This window comes from Antennarius striatus, chromosome 5 (assembly GCF_040054535.1).
Source record: "Antennarius striatus isolate MH-2024 chromosome 5, ASM4005453v1, whole genome shotgun sequence".
Taxonomy (NCBI): Eukaryota; Metazoa; Chordata; class Actinopteri; order Lophiiformes; family Antennariidae; genus Antennarius; species Antennarius striatus.
The window spans coordinates 3636681-3662074 of NC_090780.1; the positions used below are offsets into that span (position 1 = coordinate 3636681).

Consider the following 25394-nt stretch of genomic DNA (forward strand, 5'->3'; position numbering starts at 1 on the left):
GTCCAGCTGCAGCTCTTCATCTAGTAAACCAGCCGCCGTCTGATCTATTCCTACTTTCCAGTGTTCCTGGTCTCTGTGATTATTGTGCATTGATTCTGCCTGTTTGCCTGATCCCTGTCTGATGTGTCTGCCTGCTGTTTTGACTACCTGGCTTTTTGACCCTGTTTCTTCAGAATTAAAGTCTAGATTTCGACTTGTGTCCACTCTGGTGCTTTTGGGTTTTTCCTCCCTGCCGCATTACAATAGTATTGAAAAGTTTTATTCTAATAACGAGGCGTCAGAGCTAGGCATTCGCTCTATTGTTGGAAACACATCTATTTTAATCAGAAGGATGTTATATATTGTTATATGTTTATATTTCTGATATAATGACATGCATCAGTTTTTTCACGTTGCAATGTTCAGCTGGTCAAAAGTAGTGTCAGAGGTTTTTCTTCTCTCACTAAACCTTGTCTTTGCAGTGAGGCATTTTATTAATTTTTTGTGTGTGTGTGTGTCTTTTAGGAAGTGACAAAAACCCAATATGATAAAAATGTCCTGTCAAGTCATTTGATCTATAACATATGTGGTTCAAATAAATTGTAAGAATGCAATCCTGCATGCTTGTTAAAGGGTAAAGGTCATGACTTTAATAGTTTTAGTGCATCTCTGATGAACTTGTTTTCTCTCTTTGACAGAATATACTGGACTGGCTTCTTGTCAAGTGACAGTTTATTTGATTTTCCCACTTGTTCCATATTCAGCAATTTGTAGTCAGTGGCATGTTATGCGAATATGCAAAGCTATGCAAAATAATTTGTTAATGATAATTATCAATTATATAAAATTATCAGAAAACATGCTAAAAGAGCAATGAATGAATGACTAGCTTTGCAGAATACAGTTTTCAAACTGATAACAGCAGTGAGGAACTTTCTACAGTTTCCAACATTGCACCATGCTGTCAAGCCTGTGCCCTTATAAATACAATATATCGTGACGAACAATGTGGCAGCCAAGGTGAGGAGAACATTGTAATCATACACTTTCACAGTGAATGGTTAGGTCCTTTTAAATCATAGTGTCATTCTTTCCTTTATTTTTACAGTGCATTTAGAAGGTTAACATACAATAAATGATATGTGGCATAAATTCAGCTGATGGTCATATCATTTACTTTAACAATGACAAAGTCTAGATAAAATTGAATATTCTATCAAGTATTTAAGTTTATTAGAGATATTTTATGTGGATAGATTAATGGAATAACGGGGAAACTGCATGTGTGGTTATGAAGCTACAATTTCTGTGATGGTCTTCAAAAACCAAGTGTTTGGTGTATATATATATATATATATATACATACATATACTGTGTATATATATATATACATATATACATATATATATATACTGTATGTATATATACACACCAGACATACTTGAATTGGAAACAAAAACAGTACTATAACTTGATCCAGTACGTTAGACAATATTAGACAGTGTCTTCTGTGTTCCTTGCTCCAGCCACCTCTTTGTCCTTCTTGGACCTTTGTTCTCTACCTCCCATCCTGGCCCTTCTCTCTTCTTCTTTTTTTTCTTTGTCCAGCAGTCGATAGTTGAGTCCCATACCTAAAAATAGGAAAACACTGGAGACGATGAGGAGGATCCCGCAGCCCTGGTAGGTGTACTTGTAGTCATGATAGATATCTTTGAATTTTCCTGTCGAGAGAGTATACATGACACAGTCAACATTAAACCGTGGTAAACTGCACAGAGACCAATCCAGAGACAGAGAACTGATATACTCACCAAGCAAAGGAGGCCCCAGCAATACAGGACCACACTCCACAATTGTGACCAGTCCAACAGCACTGGAGAAGCGCTGGGATCCTACCAAGTCCATCAAGGTTTCAAACAACACTGAGCTCAACCAGCCAAAAGCAAACCCAAAGAAGATGGCATAAATTACAAAGCCTGAGTATCCTACTGATATTGGGGCAAAAACATGGCAAACACCATTGTACAGCACAGAGGCAGCAAAGAAATACTGTATTCTAGGCCGGATCCACTTGGTGTTAGCCACAATACCCATTGAGGGCCGGGCAAACATATCAACGAAAGCCAACACAGACAGAAGGAAAGCGGCCTTCTCTTTTGGGATGTCTTTACTCTTTGCATAATTGCTGAGAAACACAAGTGGTGCAAAGAGACCAAAAAACATGACAATGTTTCCCATGATGTAGAGCAAAAAGCCACGGTGCTTGAACAAAGACAGGTCAATGAAACTGTTAATGAGCTGTGTCGCTGTCCTTCTCTCTGTGGACTTCTCTGGTGGCTTAGGTTTTGGACCTATAGGCCTCATGAGGGAACCAGCAACACAACAGTTGAAGAGCAGGCCACCCAGGATCAAGAAACTTCCTCTCCAGCCAAACTTGTCAAATAGCCAGGTGTTAATCGGAGCCAGTGTGGACAGAAAGATTGGACTGCCAGCCATAGCGATTCCATTGGCAATTGGACGCTTTTTGTAGAAGTACTTTCCAATCATAGTCAGAGCAGGGTTGAGGTTGAAGGCCAATCCCAAACCTTAAACAATACAAAGATGCATGAATATAGTAATATATACAAGTTGAAAAATAATAATTTTTGGGATTTCCTGGTGTTTTCTTATTTGAAAAACTCTAGATAAGGATAGATGATTAAGGATAGATGATTCATTATCAACTGAAATAAAATATAGAGCTAAGTTAAAATTAGGTACCTCCCACCACACCAATACAAAAGTACAGTGCTTGAACAGAGTTGCAGAACGAAGCACAAATAAGGCCCACTCCTGACAAACATCCTCCCAGCATCATAACAGGACGACTCCCATATTTATTAACCAGGACGCTGCTGATGGGACCTGTGGAGCAAAATACAAACAACAAATTGTCATATTGAAGCTTACCATTCTGTTGATTTTTATTCAGTCAACAATATACAGTTCAATATTTTGCCACCAGAGAGCTCCAGTGCCATGGTTGTGGCACTGGAGGCTCAGCAAATTCAAATAACTTCTGCAATCATTTTTGTCAGTGCTGCACTGCAGTAGTTGTGTTCTCATGTCAGTTGTAATGAGATCTGTCAGAAAAAAATATAGGCGAGCTGTACTGAGATGTGTATTTATTTCATTAACATTGCATGTAATGACATTTCAAATGATTAAAATAAAATCATGTTTCTCAGCAAATAGTGGGTGTAGTATTATCTGTGTTCAGGTGATGGGGTGGAGCATCAGGTGTTTTGAGGGTTAAACACAAAAGATTTTATTCAGTATTAGCACAAGTATTTTTTTTAATTTATTTTGTTTTGCAATTTTGGACCCCAGTACACAAGTGTTAAGAGAAATAGTGAGTGGATGGTGTAATTGTGAAGTGGTATAAAAATTTATACGCATGTAGGATTCAACATAAATTCAAGAAAAATGCCCACAACATATAAATAAAGGACTTAAAATACACGTACGTAGGGTTTATGTCTCAAAAAAAAAAAAAATCTCAATCTACAATTTCTAACACCCGATATAAATGAATAAGAGGACTCACATGGAGGACTCCTCTGCCTTCCTGCCAAGCCCCTGCACTACCCAATAAACCTAAATAGAAACTGACAGTTTTTGTTTAGAGGTTGTCCAGACTCATTTGCCAGCACGGTGCAAGACAAAAGAGTTTTTAAATTGTAATATAGACCGTCGCAATACTAGCAATGAGTTCTTTCCTTCTCCTTGCAGGAAGAGTTGCTTGGAATAAAAAAGGTTGGAGACAAACCAATGTAGAATATTATGAATGTAATGAATCAAAAATTGAAGGAGTAGGGGTACACAGCAGTAGTTATTAATGAACTTCTACTCCTGATGTGCTCAGAATGTCAAACAGTTACTCCGTACTCTCCTGTCATGTAGCCACAGCACTGACAAACATTTCCTCACTTACTTATTTTCGATTAGAGCAAATCGCATGCTGTCTGTGTATATGTACGAAATGTTTGCATTAATAAAAAATGTTAAACAAGCATTTTGAGTCAACCGAGACTCTGATTTGTACAGGTGCGTATCTCGCTTGAGCTATGAAAAAGGGAATAAACCTGAACAAATGTGGTACCACGATGCACTGCAAACAAATAAAAATGTGTTAATAATAACATATGTAAAGACAAAGGCTTATTAATAATTGCATGTTCTCACTTTATATCTCAGTGACATGTCAGACTGCAGGTAATCTGCTGCTCAACCATGAGCAGCATCCATTCCTTTATGTGGAACATGTAAACTATTGTGAAGCTTAAACTTATAGTTTGATCAAAAACTGCATGAAATCCAATGGATGCAATCAACACTGATAGTAATAATTACATGGTATTTGTCTTGCAGGCAAATTTATAGCTTGGGAGTTCTTACAAAGTTCTTACATTGTAATTTTCCACACTACTGCTACTTTTCTAAAACGTCCTTCCTGTAAAAGCGATGCTTCATCATTTTCTATAATCAAATATTAGATGATAGAGTAATTGCACTGTTTTTAGAGCAGAATGATCATCTGAGACAAGGAGTGATCCTTTGAAATCTGTTTTCTCTCTATGGTGAATATCACACACATGAATAGAGCCTTATCATCGTCACATGACCGCCAGGCCTCTGTGACATCACCCGGCGCCTCTCAGCAGCGCAGGAACACAACGAACCTGAGAAGGTCAATGCTGTATCATCACAAATAAACACTTTAATAGCGTTCCAGTATCATTTTGTCGCTCACCTCCTCCGTATGTGACTGCCAACATGATTGAGGATATCCAGGACACCTGGCTGCTGGTCACATTGAAGATCACCTCAATCTCTTTAAAGAAGACAGTGATGGACTTGGGGAAGGCGTAGGAGAAACCAATAGAGATGATGGCGCCGGCTACCACCATCCATCCCCAGCCACCCTCCGGAGGCGTGTAGCCTTGAGGACCACCAACGGCGGGTGCCATGTTCACTCACAAAACTCCTCGTCCGTCTCAACGCGCTTCACAGATTTGAGGTGCTGTGCAGGAGCAAATTAAATAGGAATAGAAGTTACTTATTTATTGTTTTTTCAGTCTTTTTGAATTTTTTTTTAGACATCTGGAAAATACAAATCAGAAGAACTTTGTTGGACATTATTGAACACGGTGGTAAATTCAAATGGTTTGAAAGTAAATAATCTGAGCGGTTACGTCAATCCATTAATGAACATATGAAATTGTAAAGCTTTAATTTAATTCATTGTGAAAACGTGTGTCTGCGTCAAGCCTTTGACTGGGAGACATCTACGGTGTAACCTGGTATTAAAGATAATCTTGTTGCACATTTGTTTGTAAGGAACCTAAGACATGTGTATCAGTAAATCGGGGCTGCCGAGGACTACAGAGGAGCAGGAAACATAGAAATGAGAAAAATACTGCAGAACTGTTGAACCAAAATAATCAGTAAGCCTTGACGTTGCCTCTCTCCTTTCTGCATCACAGTGCCTTCGTAGGAACAATGGTTCTAAATAATCCACCATTATCTGCCTGCTTTATATCCTCACCCTCACCAACACACCTGGTTCATCGCCTTCTACATTTATAACAGTCCACTATGTATCTTTTTGTTTTAACCAAAGATCCAATATTCTATTTAGTGATTTGCTTAATCATAGTTATAGTTCATGTTATACAAATGTTTTTCCATTCAAAATATAATTTCTTCCGACAATCCTAAGTATAGGTTGTTTCATGGTATTTCTCAATGACGATTTTTTTTTTTTTTTCATGAGAATGATGAGATTGCTGCCGGTTTTCATCTGATTGATGACTTTTAATTCTGTGTAATGAAAACCCTGTTTTTGTGTGTTTATCCACCAGTAAGTGTTCATCAGCTCTTCTGGACGTTCTCCAAACTGACTGTAGCTTGTGCACAGAAGAGATTCATGTTGATCTGTTGTCAGACTGTATAGATCTTTGTCTCCTTCCACCTGTCTTATACCCTCTGACCTGTTTTCTCTCATATGTCTCATCTTCAGCACCACGCTAGTCTTGTTGGCAGTGGGTCTCTAACATTCCACGCTGTGTAAATTCACCAGCATCCTAGCACATGTTTTGTATACTGACTCCAAGTATCTCTGAGTCTTTTTCTAATACCTTGTGTATTTGGGGCGTGACTGGATTTGCTGAACAATATTTCAGTAACTCCATAAGAGTTTAAGGAAGACTACTCTGCTTTGAATTGCTCTCTGCAAGCATTCACTCACTTCCCGCCTGCTGATCTCCCACAGTCTCATTTAAAAAGTGATGAATAAGAGTCCAACTTCAGAGTCAAACAACTTAGTGCACTATTTACACAGGGGAGACTATTCGGAGAAAACATCGATCAGACCATGAACACAGGTTGAATTCACACTGCTCAATAGCTCAGGGCTATAGTGCATGATGATATAGCATTTTTTAGCAAAGGAGGGCTTGGTGTGGTTGATGAATTAGTTTAAGGCTCTGAAAACTTATTGGATAAGCTGGTTGTGTGGAGACAGTGGTGAATATTTAATGTGTTTAAGAACTTTTGGTATTGAACTGGGATTTTAGATGCTGCTGTGCAGCTGTAAGTGTGCCTCCTGCATATTTCTCATGCATTTAGCAACAGAGTTAATAAAAAGAACTTACAGTATGTCTCCTCTTTAGTCAAACAGACATTCAACAGTTATATAGGAACCACTGGGGTGCAAGAATGTTATATTTGCATGTTGACAACATATAAAACGCAAATATGTGCAAATATATTTGTATTACATATTCTGTTTGCTTTTCATTTGACCATAAAGAATTTATCAGCGTATGATGAGGACTATATTGACTCCAAGTGCTAACTGATAAATCTGCTCTCTTGAGCTCTCAATTTAACCATCAAGAGGAAGTGGAATTACTCCTGCTGACTTATTTAGTAAAGAATAATACTAATGACAAGTGCACTGAATTACAAACATTAAGGGAAACGTTTATATTTTATGAATATTATATTATAAATATTATATCATATAAAATGAAAGTTGAGGAAAGTTTTTGAAACCGTGCTCATTTGCTTGATATCAATCTGTGCGATGAGAAAACTATTTGCCTGCCTTAGCATTAAGACAAACAATACAGAAAAAATGGCCTGATTCTGCCCTGACAGAAAGTAAAATATATAATACCATAATAGTTATTTCGTGTTTCTCTTTAAATCTTTTATTCATACAAGAATGTATTTCGACTTTGTTTATCTTACTTTTGAGACATATAAAAAGTTAGATTGTTCCAGATTTTACTTCACACCTGTTATGCCCCCCTTTTGAAAGCAGGAGGTCCGCATAAATCTGAGAAAGGTCAAATTAAATGTTTTCATGAGCTGAGTCACCAGCACATCCACCAGACACCCTCTAAATTAGGACAGTGTGCTGGGGGAAATGCTCCTTACTGGCAGCCTTGTGTTTTTAAAGAAATGAAAAATTCAGTGGTTGACGTCAAATGATGAATGGAGGAACACCTGAAGTTAGACAGGACTCCAGATAAAAATGACAACGCCATCAACAGAAAGAATAAAATAGATAATTTCACACTTAAGATTGATGGCTTGGCTTTAAAATGGCCAGAATTATACAAAAAATAAATGGAAAAATGCAGAGATGTTTTAGTTCAAGGTGGGTGGAATAAGTGTGTAACCGGGGTGAGCTATCAGTGCAAACCCGCCTCACGCTGTGGTCTAAATAAAGCAGTCAGGGTGGGTGGCCAAAAAGGACCACTTGACAACACACAATTACCTTAAACAAAGAACGGTGGCCACTGCAGAGGATATCAGCAGCAACAGGACATGATTTGGTGTCACTGCTTAAATGATTCAAGAATGAATTGGTGTGGGGTTAATGAGACAAAAGTCACCTGACCCCATCACTGACGGTCTATGACCTGACGAAACCCTGATGGACAAAAGCAGAAGGGTACCCACTTGGAAATATAGTCTATGTATTGCTTTCAGGGATCCGCATTCCATTCTGTCTTTATTTCATGAGGACTCTCTAATCAGCCGATAGAATTCTATTTTTATTTTAAATTAGCTTTGAACAAACCTAAATGAAAAAAAAAAGGTAAATGTTGAGATTGGTGAGAAAGAAAACAGATAACCAAAGTGGTGCTGATTTAGCTAAATGCCTGTGCTTATCCAAAATTCATTCTGCCTGCAGCCATGCTGTGGGACTCTCATTACTATATCGCAGGTTTCTAATACAACTTGTTATCAGATCCAGTGAGTTTGTCTAATACAGCAACTTATAAATGACAATCATATGTTAGTATTTGTTAAGGAAACTTTACAGTGACACTAATAAACTAGACAGAGCACTATATATTTTACGGATAGCTCACTAGAAATAGAACATTTATCCAAGTTATTATACTTAAAGAGAGGTCCGACAAATGTTAAATGTGTGGATTGTGTGTTTGTGTCAGGCCTCTTACCTTTGCAGGAGCTCTTGACTGAGGCCGCAGTGACCTCTGGAGATAAACAGCAGTCTCTGAAGCACGTCAGCACATTGCAGACATCACTGAATGGGAGTGAGGGGCTCTAAATATGTATGAATTTAAAAAGAACACAGCGTGTGTTTCCCAGATACCCCTAAAGTGGTCTGTTGGTTCTATATCTGTGGTGACAGTCCCAAACTCGCCAGCAGCACCTCAAAGTCAGACCTCATCTGATTCCAGGGATGAACGAGAAGCCGGAGAGTTCATTCAGCGCCCAGATCAAACAGCTGGATGATTTGGACACTATTGTGCTAGGTGTTGAGGTCAGTCACATTCTTATTGGCTGTGGGAGGTCTCATGCCATGCCCCTACAATGCTTTCTCCACCCCTTGATCATGTGCTAGGCTCAAAAGCAATGACAGAGTAATTCACCCCACGGCCCTATAGCCTCTGTGACCTAGGAGGATGTCAAGTAATGTCTGCACACGAGGAGATAAGATGCTTTCTAAGACTCTGATTTCCTGCGTCCGCTGATTTATCAGTGCTATTCAACAGAATATTGAACCGCGCAAAACTACATAAGAAATCCGGCAGAGGTAAACAACAGACATTGTTTACCTCAACAACCTAAAAGACAGATTTCTTCATACTTCAGGGGTCAGATCCGGTTGAGCCTTTCTCCCAAACTCCCGGAGGAATTATTATTGAGTCTGTATTGGGGCTTGGGAAAGGAAAAACCTGGTTACAGGAAGCTATAGAAACAGTGAAACCTTCAATTTTTTGATCTTGGAACATTATTTCTCTTTGTAATTTTGTTTTATGTTGTTCACCTCATGTTTTTCCACTCCAATAACAATTTTCTTTGCTTTTCAAACAGAGGATGCAGCGGCGAACCACCCTACCCACAATGCAGTGCTTTTTCCTGTACTGAAATGTATTTAAGTGTAGAATCTGAAGAATGAAAATTGTATGGGGACAAACAAACTTGTGTGTCAATTTTTAATACATATTTAATTCATAAGTGGTTTTTCCTCATTTTACAATGATATCTCACGTTAGTTGTAATATTCTAGGAACAATAAAGTATGTAAAATCCACACACTGCCCCCTGAAAAGTATTTAAACAGGGATAATTCTGTCATCCTTCTGATGGCAAATACACACAAATATAAACACACCTATGAGGTTATGGGTAATTAATATCAGTGGGAAACTGGAACTTGAGTATGCAGTAAACTGTACTAATCTATAGGGATTCATGTCACAGACATGCAGCCCTCAGTCACTGCTCAGTCTGGATTTAAATTAGGCTCCATGTGCTCCATTAACACAAACGCATCACCGTGAACAGAAGCAGTTTATTTATTGCACAATTAAGTGGTACCCCAATAACATTCAGAAATGTCTAAAGCCATGTATGGACTTCCTTTACCGCTACATGTTGCTCCTGTGTTAGCACTGACAGGTCTTTTAAAGTTTCCAATGTGCCTAAACTCCGAGGGTCACAGACCATGTCAAATGGAGAGATAAGACCACAGTGTGCTGCTGTTTAAATGTTCACTGCACAAGAGAAATTTGTCAAGCCTGCCTTGTTCCACAGTGAAGTGCCAGAAAATGAGATTTGATCTGAAGCTTCACAATTTGTCAGAAGAAATGAGAATATTTTCTTCTTTGCGTTTGGATTTTACTTCCATCCAAGAATGTGTGTTTCATGCACCATTTAGCTTCAGCGACCAGCTCTACATATGGACAATATTCTTCAATCAGTGATGTTTACAGTTAGTTCCTCATGAAAGCCAGTGAACTGTTAGGTTTAGCAACGAGCACAGATGGTTTGCTACCATTTCCTCTCTTCAAACTGAAAACAGACAACAGCTGAATGACTGGTGTTCACTACAACACATCTGAAAGATCTTCCTGCAATTCTCTTACTACCATGTCTGTCATAAAATATTGCCAAAATTTGAAATACCGTAATTATACATTGATCAAACAATGACATTGGAACGTGGAAGCATGTTGGAAAAGGTAATGTTTGCATTGAAAACTTTCATATTTTTGAATTTTCTTCAATTCAATGATGTCATTAAGACTAGCACATTTTTCTGTGGTATTCCTGATGTATTCATTGTGTCACCTTCGTGAATTAGAATAACATTAATTCAGAGAAAAAATTAACCACAAAGAAGTAAATATTTCAATCCACCCAATAGTTTGGTTTGTGAGCAAATAAGCCTAACAGCAACGCTTTTATTAGGATGCACATTAAAATAAGGTCTGTTTAAATGACAACAGGTTTTAATGAGGGACATTTTTAAACAACGTGCCTGTTAACAATACAGTGGTAGTGACAGCATTTTCCAAAGATTAAACTCAGGAACCCCACTTTCAAACATTTCCATCTTCATGGTCCCAAAACGTAACAACAGATCATTGTGTTATGGTTTAATCATTGAAACATCTCATTTAGTTGTGAAAATGGTGAGTTACAGTCTGACACTCTTTACATCTCAGCAAATATTACCCTTCAAAATTAATTTATTTGTATTTACATAGCCTTCAATGGTGTCATGCAGATGTTGTGCTGATTCATTTTAGTCTTGTGTTCACGTCGTCTTGTCACTTCCTGTTTGAAATCTAACCCTCCTCTTGTTTCAAGTAACTTACTTTCTCTTCTTGTGTGCGCCATGCCAAGTCAGGGTTTGGGTTTTACTGCTGCTTTTTTTAGTCTCTTCTTCTTTTCCTTTCGCCTTTTCCCTTCAGGGGTCGCCACAGCGAATCAATTGCCTCCATCTAACCCTGTCTTCTGCATCCTCTTCTCTCACACCAACTACCTCCATGTCCTCTTTCACTACATCCATAAACCTCCTCTTTGGTCTTCCTCTAGGCCTCCTCTGCCTGGCAGTTCAAAACTCAGCATCCTTCTACCAATATATTCACTATCTCTCCTCTGGACATGTCTAAACCATCTCAGTCTGGCCTCTCTGACTTTATCTCCACAACCTCTAACATGTGCTGTCCCTCTGATGTACTCATTCCTGATCCTATCCTTCCTGGTCACTCCCAAAGAGAACCTCAGCATCTTCATCTCTGCTACCTCCAGCTCTGTCTCCTGTCTTTTCCTCAGTGACACTGTCTCTAGACCAAACAACATCGCTGGTCTCACCACAGTTTTGTACACCTTTCCTTTCATTTTAGCTGAAACTCTTCTATCACACATCACACCTGACACTTTCCTCCACCCGTTCCATCCTGCCTGGACACGCTTCTTCACCTCTTTTCCACACTCTCCATTGCTCTGGACTGTTGAGCCTAAGTACTTAAAATCCTCCACCTTCTTGATCTCTTCTCCCTCTAACCTCACTCTTCCACTTGGGTCCCTCTCATTCACACACATGTACTCTGTCTTACTGCGGCTAACCTTCATTCCTCTCCTTTCCAGGACAAACCTCCACCTCTCTAGCTTCTCCTCCACCTGTTCCCTGCTCTCACTACAGATCACTATGTCATCTGCAAACATCATAGTCCATGGAGATTCCTGTCTAACCTTGTCTGTCAGCCTGTCCATCACCATAGCAACAAGAAGGGGCTCAGAGCTGATCCCTGATGCAGTCCCACCTCCACCTTGAACTCTGTCACACCTACAGCACACCTCACCACTGTCTTACAGTCCTCATACATGTCCTGCACCGCTCTAACATACATCTCTGCCACTCCAGACTTCCTCATACAATACCACAGTTCCTCTCTGGGCACCCTGTCATCAGCTTTCTCCAGATCTACAAAAACACAATGCAGCTCCCTCTGGCCTTCTCTGTACTTCTCTATCAACATCCTCAAAGCAAATACTGCATCTGTAGTACTATTTTTTGGCATGAAACAATACTGCTGCTCACAAATGGACACTTCTGCCCTTAGTCTAGCTTCCACTACTCTTTCCCATAACTTCATTGTATGGCTCATCAGCTTTATTCCTCTGTAGTTGCCACAACTCTGCACATCTCCCTTGTTCTTAAAAATGGGCACCAGCACACTTCTCCTCCATTCCTCAGGCATCTTCTCACTATCTAAGATCCTGTTGAACAATCCAGTCAGAAACTCTACTGCCACCTCTCCTAGACACTTCCATACCTCTACAGGTATATCATCAGGACCGACTGCCTTTCCACTCTTCATCCTCTTCAATGCCCTCCTCACTTCATCCTGACTAATCTTTGCTACATCCTGGTCCACAGCAGTCACCTCTTCTAGTCTTCGTTCTCTCTCATTCTCCACGTTCATCAACTCTTCAAAGTACTCTTTCCATCTTCCCATCACACTACTGGCACCTGTCAATAGACTTCCATCCCTATCCTTAATCACCCTAACCTGCTGCACGTCCTTCCCATCTCTGTCTCTCTGTCTTGCCAACCGGTATAGATCAGTCTCTTCCTCCTTACTGTCCAACCTAGCATACAAGTCATCAGAAGCTTCTTGTTTGGCCTTTGCTACCTCTACCTTCACTTTATGCTGCATCTCCCTGTACTCCTGTCTACTCTCCTCAGTCCTCTCAGTGTCCCACTTCCTCTTGGCTAACCTCTTTCTCTGTATACACTCCTGTACCTCCTCATTCCACCACCAAGTCTCCTTATCTACTTTCCTTCCAGATGACACACCAAGTACTCTCTTACCTGTCTCCCTGATCACATTATCTGTAGTTGTCCAGTCATCTGGAAGCACCTCCTGACCACCCAGAGCCTGTCTTAACTCCTTCCTAAAAGTCATGCAACACTCTTCCTTTTTCAACTTTCACCATTTTGTCTTCTGCTCTGCCTTTGCCCTCTTCATCTTCCTCACCACCAGAGTCATCCTACACACCACCATCCTATGCTGTTTGGCTACACTCTCGTCTACCACTACTTTGCAGTCACTGATCTCCTTCCGATTACACCGTCTACACAATATGTAGTCTACCTGTGTGCTCCTACCACCACTCTTATAGGTCACACTACGTTCCTGCCTCTTCTGGAGGAAAGTATTCACTAGCCATTTCCATCCTTTTTGCAAAGTCAACTACCATCGGTCCTTCTGCGTTTCTCTCCTGGATACCAAAACTGCCCATCACCTCCTCATCACCTCTGTTTCCTGCACCAACATGTCCAAGAAGTCTGCAACAATGACAACTGTCCCACTTCTCGGTATGCTCTGCATCACTTCATCAAAGTCCAACCAGAATTTCTCCTTCTCCTCCAGCTCACATTCTACCTGTGGAGCATACCCACTAACAACATTGAACATCACACCTTCTATTTCTAGCTTCAGACTCATCACTCTATCTGACACTCTTTTTACCTCCAGGACATTCCTAACAAACTCCTCCTTCAAGATAACTCCTACTCCATTTCTTTTCCTATCTATACTGTGATAGAACAACTTGAACCCTGCTCCTAAACTTCTAGCCTTACTACCTTTCCACCTGATCTCCTGGACACACAGTATATCTACCTTCCTCCTCTGCATCATGTCAACCAACTCTCTACCTTTTCCTGTCATAGTTCCAACATTCAACGTCCCTACTCTCAGTCCCATACTCTTGGCGTTCCTCTTCTCTCTCTTCCTATGAACACACTTTCCTCCTCTCTTTCTTCAACCAACAGTAATCCAATTTCCACCGGCGCCCTGTAGGTCAACAGCGTCGATGGCGGTCGTTGTAACCCAGGCCTCGACTGATCCGGTATGGAAGTCATAGGTTTGATTCGCATGTTTGATCTGGGAAATGTTTTACGCCGGATGCCCTTCCGGCAACCCTCTGTATTTATCCGGGCTTGGGACCGGCACAATAAGACACTGGCTTGTGTCCTCTTGTGGCTACATTTTTAGTCTGCCATAGTTATTTTTATGTTAATTTTCTGCTCTGTCTGAGGTTTTTTCTTCAAACGAGTGATTTTCATTGCTTTTGCTTTTCCTCTGAAACAGTGACTTTGTTTAAGTTAGTTTATTTATATTTGTCTTGAGAGTCATGCATTTGTATTCAGTCCAAGCTCAACTGTGACAAATCATCTATCATAGCATGTCTTTACACTTTACAGGGTGCTGCATATTAAACACTGGGTTCTTATAGAACCTTGATTCATACAGGAGAAAACCTCAGAAAGAGAGATGGCAAAAGGACAGTGGATGGTCCACCAGAGAGGAGGCCGAGTTTAGAAGAGAGGAACAGTTGAGACAGAGGCAGGATAGACTGGACAGAATCCATAAGTACTGATTTCAATTGATTCCTCCATGCTAAGACCAAACTCTCAAAAGAATAACGCTAACTGGTACATGGCCTGAGGTATTGAAGGACAGTAATTGAAGTGAAGCACAGATGAGATCTTGCTTCAGTTTTAAGGCCTCAGTGGATTAGAATTGTCTGAAATCAACAGAAAGACTATTCTAGATCCCGGAGTTTTTTTAAATCGAATGTTAGAGGGAATTCCTGCAAGTGAGACCAGAACAGTACACAAAATATAAGGTATGAGATCAGTCAGATGAGGAGGTGCAGTATTTACTAGTTTATGATGTTGCCACATTTTGCTCGGAGAACAAACTTATTGAACCCCTACAATAACTGTACACTCTCATTCAGCTACCTGATTGCAAAATTAGGTGACTGCATGGTGACCTCATGTACGGATAATCCAGTGCATTATATTTCTTATTATTATGATTATAATAATTATTAAAAATACTAACATTCAAAAATATTCTTTGTTAGGGCAGAGACTAAGCAGTGAATGACCTTAGGCAGTGTCAGTGGGATTCAAATTGATTAGCTAAAATATGTGAAACACAGGCCTTATATAGTCGCCTATAATGAGCTGCTATATGTACTCAATCAAGCTGCGCTGTTTGCAGTCAACACCACACCGGTGTTCCTTGTTCATTACTTTGACTGATTTTTTTCAAGGGGCCACCTTATTCTAAAACACAATGGTCTTCTCACCCGCCTCCCCCACCTCATCAAGGGCACATGCACCCCCTCTTTTACTCAGATATTACATAATAAATCTGTTCTACCATATAATAAACACAAGAGATGTCTCATAAAGTTGGTCATTTTACAAAAACAATACCTACAGTGTTGCAGTGAACCAGATAAACATTGCACCACCTCCAGCATTGACTGAAATGAATGTAATTGCGCTGTGACTCACAGAATTGACACTCACAGGTCAAAAGTCTGTGGCAATTACCATTTGCCCAGGCAGGATGGAGCAGATGAAAGTGGATTAAGTCTTGGCCTGTTGAACCAGGAGAGAGGGGTCTTCATGAGGGTCACAGAGACGGCAGAATATTACCAAAGCTAATTAGCTCACACACACAAGTAGGTAAACATCTTTTCCTCTTACAGCTGCTCTGACAGGGGAGCTCTCTCATGCTGTTATGTATAGAAAGTTCTTACTGCAGCTCCAGTTCAAACACAAAATCCTATAAACTCTGTGTGTGTTTCCACCAGTGCCCCCCTTCAGGACATAGAGCGGTTTCTGGCAGACGTTTTCTCTTATGGAACATGTCCAGGACTCAGAATCACTGAGTCAGAGCCTGAAAGTGACTGAAACCCGTCCAGGTCTCACTACAACATCAACACATTATTTGCTGTAGAAAGGAGTTTGTGGGCATTACTTCTTGAATGGCTGACTGAAATACATGATGCACTTATTAGATCCTTGAGTCTTAAAGTGAGACAGTCTATCACAATCGTACAATTTGGACTTGAAGATTCAAGATTCAGTGGAGGACACCGTTAAAGGCTTTCTATGAGTCTGTGGTGGCATCAGGCATCTTTACTGTGTGGTCTGTAGGCAGCTCAGAGGAACAGGAAGAGACTCGACAGATAGTCAGAAGGGCTGGTTCTGTCTTGGACTGTACTGTGGACTCCATGGAGGAGATGAGGAGTATGTTTGTCAAGCTGACATCAATCATGGACACCCCCCACCCCCTACATGAGATTGTGGGGACAGCTCCCTCAGTAACAGACTGCAAAACAGAAAACCACTGCAGGTTGGTCATTACAGCTGCAGTTAAAATTTGTAATACTTATAATATAATATAATATAATATAATATAATATAATATAATATAATATAATATAATATAATATAATATAATATAATATAATATAATATATAATGCAATAATATATAATATACATATCATACTTATGAATATAATACTTATACTATATTATAATACTATACTATGATACTTATAATACTTATGAATAGTTCTAAATAATACCAGTATATAATGCACATAACCTACAGTTTTAAACTTTTCTTAACTCTTTGTCACCTCTATTATACTGAACTATTATATTTTTATCATCTTTTATGCTTAATATTCCCTTTCACTAGTGCTGTACTATACTGCACTATTGTTGAATTGAATTTCCCCATTGTGAGATCAATGAAGCTTCTCTTCTCTTCTCTTCTCTTCTCTTCTCTTCTCTTCTCTTCTCTTCTCTTCTCTTCTCTTCTCTTCTCTTCTCTTCTCTTCTCTTCTCTTCTCTTCTTTCATCTCATCGCATCCTATCTTATCTTATCTCATCTCATCTTATTGTTTCAATTTTCCAATACATTGGGGCATACAGAAAAGTAAAAAAAAAAAAAATGACAGGAGGAGCAGAATGTAGCCTGGAGGCCTAAGTTATTCAATAGTATGGTGGACCTGACCCGGAGGCTCCGGCTCCCCGATGGCAGGAGACTGAAGAGAGGGTGACGGGTGTTTTCCACACTGAGGATGAGATTACCCTCATACCACTGCCCCTCTTTTGTGTAGTATTCATTCCGTAGTTTCATCAGTATAGGTGATGAGGCCTACCACTGTCGTGTCATCCGCTGTAGATTAAATGTGTGGAATCTTTTCATTTCTGGTTGGATATTGAACTAACAAAAATTCAAAATGAAAAAGATCATTCCTATTTTATAAATATTTCACCTCTTCACATCTTATCATCAAACCAGACTGTGGTATAGAATGATGCAAATATTTATGAAAGTGATACAACATGTCCAAAGGTAACAGAGAAGTTGTGTTATTTCATTCCCTTTTAATGCAAAAGTTACCAGTGATGATAAGAATGCACTGCCAACAGATTAAATGCACCAGATGTTCAGTGATGACAGTTGGTACTTGGTTTGGACTCATCCAATTTGAAATTAACAAAACATTTGTGAGATTTCTTGTTAATGCAGCACAATAAAGGATTGCATGTCTTAAAAAATTAGGAGAAATTGGATAATGAATATATTTTATTAGCTCTTTGAAAAAAATGTTTTTCCTTGTGTACAATAGAGAACACATGCTGGAGTTTTTCTATTCTACACATCAAAAAATGACACTAAAATACATCTCAGAATACATTTTGTTCAGCAGCAAAATTTAAGTCAGATTTGATCAACCTCTTTCTTAAGTTTGATGACTATATTAATCCAACTTCTATACGCTTTGTCTCCATGGAGATGGGCATTCAACTATACAAAGTATAATCTTTAGTCAGAATAACAGCCATACATTTTTCCTCCTGATGACACAGCACACACCATTTGGAGGATTAATGAACAGCTGGCTCTGGGTGCAGGAACATTGACTTTCTTCATTTGCACACATTCTTCTCATTGAAATGTTTGACAAAAAATTGGCTAAGTTTCCGTGTAAAACAAATGTCTGGCACTGCATGCTGTTTGCCCCATGAGTAGATCTATATTCATTTTATAACTGCCAAGTTTTAATTGTTTATTTTCATTATCTTCACTTTCCCTTTGAGTAAAATAGATTTAACACCGAGTGTTGGCAGTTTTGAAATACTTGTAACAAAACAGCCAAATAGTGTCAACATTTATTAATTTGTGTTCCTGGATAATGATTACAACTACCACTGTTGACACGAGTGAATAAACACACATTAAGCTTTTAATTTGCAGTGCTGTGTAGCTAAATACAAAAGTGACAGTGCATTCAAATGTCATTATTACGGATGTCAGTGTTATCTGTGCATATCTGTGCATCATGCACAGATATGCACAAGGTTGTTTTGATGTGTTGTTAGATGCCGGGGCACATTTGAATGCTATCACACAAAAGGCAACATTGATATAATGAAAAAACAAAATAGAAATTCATGTTAGAGACTAGGCATTTTATTTTTGCACAGTTGTTGTTTCTACCACAAATTCAAGGTGTCATGTGGAATCTGCTTGTAACCCAACAAATGTTATAGTGATACATCTCTTAGCCAGTTACGTGCGGTCAGGGGAGGCACGGCCTCTCCTGCCATCATAAAGGAGAAAATAATGGAGAAAATAAATTAAATGGTTATATTTATCCAGTGATGTGTATTGCATAGTTATTTTCCATTTAACGTCACCGATTTTACATTATTTTTCCTCAAAATTGCTGAATTTTCACATTTACTGCTGAAATGCTGATCAGATACCTGCGGTGAGGCACCAGCCAGCTGAGTCTCACCTTGGATGGCGTAATGACTCGACTAGCTTGCTCTATGAACTAAATTTCCATAATTTTGCTAATGTATATAATGTGCAGTGTTTTTTTTTTTCGTAAACCACTGCAGTGATGCATGTATTTCTCGCGCCTCATGGTAGGGGGTGCTGGTGATCCTATGGATTCGACCGAGAATTCCTCTTCCTCGGTCGCAGAAGAAGTGACAGCAAACTACAATCTATAGTCAGCGAGTCAAGTGCAGCCATTCATTTGTTTCCCGCCCGCCTTGCCTCACTATAAAAATGGAGGATTATAAACTCTCAACTCAAATTTTTTTTGATGCTTTTGTTCAGAAGGAGCTGCACATGGACTTCATTTCTAAGTAAACATATCATATAAAAATGTGCAGGTAACATCATAATTTTTTTTTAATCAAATGTGCTTATTTGTGTGAGAGTTTGTATGTGTAAATAATTCTGTTATGTCACTGCTCTTAGCGCTGTAGGCTCTCTATATAGTTCTCACAAATGTATTCCATACAATCTCCTCCACAGAAAAATGAGAAACTTTGATTTTGTATATTTTTTTTAACATTATTTCATTTATTTATTTTCATGGACTATATGTGTTTCTATGAAATGAAGTTCGAGTCTTTTTCATCTCTTTCTTTACAGATGCTCAGCAACACTTGTTTTTCTAAAACCCAAAATGTCAATCAGTTTAAATTAGAGGTCCACTGTACTGATCAACACCCCCCCCCCCCAACACTAACCCCCTCTTACCCTAACATGCTACTCTACATCACTACTAGACAATGGTGTATGATGCATCCCTGGGTCAGAGGACTGACTGCACAACAATTTTTTTTCATGATCGCGGTTCATCTTCAGTTCATCTTTACTAAAAGATTAACTGAGTTCTACTTTTAGTTCATCAGTACTAAAAGTAAAATGCTGCATTCTGGGTAAGGGTTATATCAATTTATCATGCTTTCTTTTGGATTGCTTGTTGCCACAGCCTTCTTCAGTGTCTTATAGATCTAGTACCTCTTTGCTTCACATCATCATTTATAGTGACACACGGCTCGAATGAAGAATAAGAAGAAACTCACTGTATTAATCCCCGTGGGGAAATGACTTTTTTTCACTCTTTTTATATATATCTACTCATTTACAGGCCAGACACATGAAAGGAGTGTAAGTATAGAAGTTCGGAAAAGAGTGATGAGCAGCCATGTAGCACCCTGAGAGCAGTTCGGGGCACACTGGCAGTTCTCAGGAGGTGAACTGGCACCTCTCCAGCTCCCAGTTCACACTCCATACTGTTTGATCCACACTGGTCTTAAACCGACCACCCTCCCGAACCCAAGCCAAGACCAAGTGGACTGAGCTACTGCATACCGACAGGTGTGTTGTGTCGATCTTCTGCTGCTCTATACTACCTGAAAACTCTCAGAGAAAGAGGGAAATTACAGTGTATAAGCACTACTTACTAGGACACACTATCATCCACTCTTTGAACAATGCCCTGTTCCAGTGGCTTGATTGCCTGAAGGATGCCAATGTCTGGGTCACATTGATAGCACAAATATGTTGTGTTCGGATTTTAAGAGGGGTGTGTGGTGGTTCTGGAAAACTGGTCGTAAACTTTAACATAAACTGGGAATATATGTATGTATGTATGTATGTATGTATGTATGTATGTATGTATGTATGTATGTACGTGTGTTTATATATATATATATATATGCTATATGCTATATACTATATAAGCTGCTATATACTGTATATATATATATATATATATATACAGTATATAGCAGCGGTTAAGTCAACTGACTTGAATACAGGAGGTTGTGGGTTCGAATCCCGGTCGGGACAAACACTATCCAGTCAACTTACACAAATGCAGAAAGGGGCATTGTCTGGAATGCAGGACGGCGTGGTTTCGAACCCCAGACATGGTGGACACTATCAGTGTTCCAACATCCGTAACCGCAAACTGCTGTCACAACTAGATCGATGAAATACTACAACAATGCTACGGCAAGGGGGAGCCAGGACGCCAGGTCAGCGGGGGGATATCACCCCCCCCACAATCCGAGATTGGGTACCAAGCCCCAAGAGACATACACTGCCTCAATACAAGAGCTGCTGACCTGGGAAGGAAGATCGTGACCCAAATGGAAACCTGGAGCCTCCGACAAATACCGAAGAATAAAGCTGGACTGACAGACAGCACAGAGGCACTGATCATGGCAGCACAAGAACAGGCCCTAAGTACAAGGGCAATAGAGGCCAATATCTACCACAGTAGATCTGACCCAAGGTGCAGGCTATGTAAAGAAGCCCCAGAGTCAGTCCAGCATGTGGTAGCAGGGTGTAAGATGCTCGCCAGCTCAGCATACATGGAAAGGCACAACCAAGTAGCTGTGATAGTGTACAGGAACATCTGTACCCGGTATGGACTAGAAGTAACCAAATCCCAATGGGACATACCACCGAAGGTGGTTGAGAACAGCAAGGCTAAGATCCTGTGGGACTTCAGCTTCCAGACCGACAAACAGCTACTGGCTAACAAACCGGACATAGTGGTGATGGACAAAGAGCAGAAGAGAGCAGTGGTGATAGATGTGGCGATTCCAGCTGATGCCAACATCAGGAAGAAGGAACACGAAAAGATTGAAAAGTATCAAGGGTTGAAAGAACAGCTGGAACAGATGTGGAAGGTTAAGGTTAATGTGGTCCCCGTGGTAGTAGGAGCACTTGGGGCAGTGACCCCCAAACTGGAAGAGTGGCTCCAGCAGATTCCTGGAACAACATCTGAAGCCTCAGTCCAGAAGAGCGCAGTCCTAGGAACAGCTAAGATACTGCGCAGAACCCTCAGACTCCCAGGCCTCTGGTAGAGGACCCGAGCTTGAGGATGACACACAGATACCACCCCACAAGGGTGAGAGGGACATTTTTTTTTTTTTTTTTAATATATATATTCTTTTTTAGGTTAATTGTTTTTTATTAAGCCGCCAACAAAAAAAGAAAATATTGTGCACCCTCCCACGCTGTTTGGTGTGTGTGTGTGTTTGTTTGTGCTCGGTAAAAAACAAATGTGTGCACGTCTGACCCATTAACAGCAATGAAAAGAAGGCAGTGTGAACATTTGTTCGCATTAATTCATATATATATTTTCTTAAAATTGACAGGGTTGTCCACCTGTTGGAACTAAATGATGTATTCGGTCTCCTGGGTATAATTGGAAGCATTATTAGTTTTTTGACTGCTGCACACTAAATTCTGAATGTTTGCTAACTATTAACTGAGAAACGTCATGGAAGTAAAAGAGACGGATACATTTTCTGGCTTCATACAACTTAAAATTGTTTTTTGTCTTTTGTGTGGCCCTGTAATGACTAGACGTCTCATCAGGGGTGTACCCTGCCCCTCACCTGTAGATCACTGAGATAGGCTTCACCTATGAAAACCAAGACCAAGAAAGATGGATGGAGGGATGTATGTTTTATCTCCGGTGAGTTGTTTTTACATCATTTGTTATTTTTTCTATTCTTGCTCAACAAATATCTGTCTGCAGTTTCAAACACAAAATATGTTTCACAAATCTAATGCATTTAATTAAATGTTAAAAACAACAACAACACTCAACTAAAACTAAAGATAAAACAAATTAAGAAAAGTTCTTTGCCCAGCTGTGAATAATGTTCATTCTGAGATCCTAGATTTGTTTCTTCTCCAACACTCATCCAATAGATGAAACACTTTGGGTGGGGCATGTTCCTATCAGAGGGGTCCTATTGTTGTGTGAAGAAGCATTACAGGAAATGATGTGAAGGCTGAAGCAATAGAGAGATTGAACAATTTGAGTAGGCAACAAAGTCCCTTTTGTTTCCTGCTCTTTTTTACTCCACAGTGAAATTATTGGCTTTTGTTTATGAACAATAATAACAGCACAATCTTTACTAGAAATACATTTTTAAATGTCTTAAAAAAATTTTTTTACCCGTTACAACACCCATGTTTAATTCAACAGAAGAATTTAACTTCTACAGTTTCTTCTAAGGGGTTATATTTAGGGAATATTTTGTATACAGTGAACAGTATGAGTATAAAGTGTACACTATCCAGCGTACAGTCTATCTACCTACCTACCTACCTAAACACACACCGAACACACACACACACACACACACACACACACACACACACACACACACACACACACACACACACACACACACACACACACACACACACACACACACACACACACACACACACACACGCATAGACACTATACTGTATATACCATTCCATATATAAAGTACATGTCATGTTCTCTGTTCTCGTCGTATTCAAACACAAGCACATTTCCCAAACCTAATCCATATGATGTAATGTTGAATGCATGTTCCACTCAAGGTACACAGATTTGAAAAAATGTTAAAGATAAAAACAATTTAAAAAAACAACCCGTCTTTGCTCGACTGCAAAGAGTTTTCACTCTAAGATCCTAGATTTGTTTTAAGTTAAACACTCAGCTAATAGATGAATCACTTTGGGCGGGGCATGTTCCTACCACGGGGGGTGCTATTGTTATGTGAGGAAGCATTACAGGAAATGACGTGGTACAAATTGTGCAGGCAAATAGTTCCTTTTGACTTGTGTTTCCTGCTCTTTTTTACTCCACATTGAAATTATTGCCTTTTGTTTATGAACAATAATAACAGCACATTCTTTTTCACAAATCCATTTTAAAGACATTCAACACCCTAGTTTAATTCAAAAGAAATATTTTCTTATTCAATTCCTTTTCAGGGGTTTAATGTGGGGAATGTCTTGTATACAGTACTCAGTATTCAGTATATACAACATACAGCATACACACATATACTGTATGTGTGTATGCTCAATCTCAGATTGTGGATCAATGATGAACATCTCCATGTTGGCCTGTTGTCAACAGGGGGACGTCAGGGCCGTTTGCGTCAGTCAGAATGAAGGTTAAGAAATACTAGAGTTTTAAAGAACAGCTGGAACAGATGTAGGAGGTCAACACCAACATGGTCCCAGTGGTAGTATCCTCCAAACTGGGAGAGCGGCTCCAACAGATTCCACGGATACAATTTGAAGCCTCAACCTAGAAGATCAAAGTTCGAGAAACAGCTAAGACACTGTGCAGAACCCTCAAACTCCAAAACATCTGGATGGACCTGAGCAGCTTTTCTTTCTTTCTAATATATTTCATCTTCATATGTGGTTTATGTCTGGTGACTTGTTTCATTTGTCATACATGGTATGAAATGAATTCTCTCATGCGTGATGTTGAAATCAGTCTCAACTTTTTTTTCTTTCTTTCCAGACATATTATTACTTCACCTTCATCGCATTTGCAACATCAACAACAACATCCAAAAATTATCTTATCACCCAAATTCATACATTAAATCTCACATTTAGATTATTTTGGTACATTGCTGTTTTGAACCGTCCATTCAGCTCCAATGTGGGATTTCGATGACTGAAAATCAAGCAATGATGCAAAATATGCCCATAAACACAACCAGCCTCTTTAGAAGCAGGAAGATCATGTAGTTCTGTCTAAATATAGGGAGGAAACGTTGAAGTAGGGCTATCTGAGAGCTCAAAAGTAGTTAGGTATTTGTATTTTCTTTATTCACACCTCTGCCTGCAAGTTGGAGTATTGGAGGAATGCAATAAGGCAATTTATAGCCAAGATAAAATAATACCTTATAATAATGAACCATGTGAGTTGTAGCGCTGGTTGAAATCCAGCAGGCAGTATATCTAAAACCCATGCTACCTCTGTTTGAGACCATTTTGTTCTGTAAACATGTTCTTTTCACTCTAACCCCTATGGAGTTGCTGGATGGCAGTTATCATCAACATATCTGAAGCATGATTGGAGCGCAGCACCTGAGAGGAGGAGGCGTGAGGGCAGTGGAGTTGGATGTGAGCTGAAGCAGCAGCACAAGAGCCGTTCTGTTTCTTTGTCCAACGGCACAGCGAGCTGACCTTGAGGGGAATGAGGAAAATTGACAGGGGGTAGAGCGGTAACAAGGGCCTGCTATATATCAGGGGAGGCAATTTGGTGCGGTTTATCCGATGAGGGTCAATTCCTGCAGCAGTATCATAGATCAGAGTTTTCAAGCCTGAGCGTACGTTTATGGGGAGAGGTTAGGATGGATCCATTTTTGAATGACTGAGCCCCTGATCAAACCCCAACAAATCACTCACAGAAAACATAGAAGAGTGGGGTAATCATGAGGATTTGTGATGCAGGAAAACATGCATCAGCAGATTTATCTCCTGCTGTTTGTGGCCCCTCGGTGCTCCGGCTCCGGGCCAAATCAAATCTTTTGTAAGAGGCATTTTCATAATGTTCCTTTCAATTATT

The 25394-nt window shown here is 39.7% G+C and overlaps 1 protein-coding gene across 1 annotated transcript; it reads right to left on the minus strand.

The window, feature by feature from the left end:
• Positions 1–1415: 1415 nt before the first annotated feature.
• slc16a1a (solute carrier family 16 member 1a) lies at positions 1416–8796 on the minus strand. Its single transcript, XM_068315707.1, has 5 exons — positions 8502–8796; positions 4772–5041; positions 2740–2883; positions 1791–2564; positions 1416–1700 (listed from the first exon to the last, which is right to left on the minus strand). Exons 2-5 carry the CDS (start codon positions 4986–4988, stop codon positions 1474–1476), a joined length of 1362 nt encoding a protein of 453 aa, XP_068171808.1. The 5' UTR covers positions 4989–5041; positions 8502–8796; the 3' UTR covers positions 1416–1473.
• Between the last annotated feature and the right edge of the window lie 16598 nt (positions 8797–25394).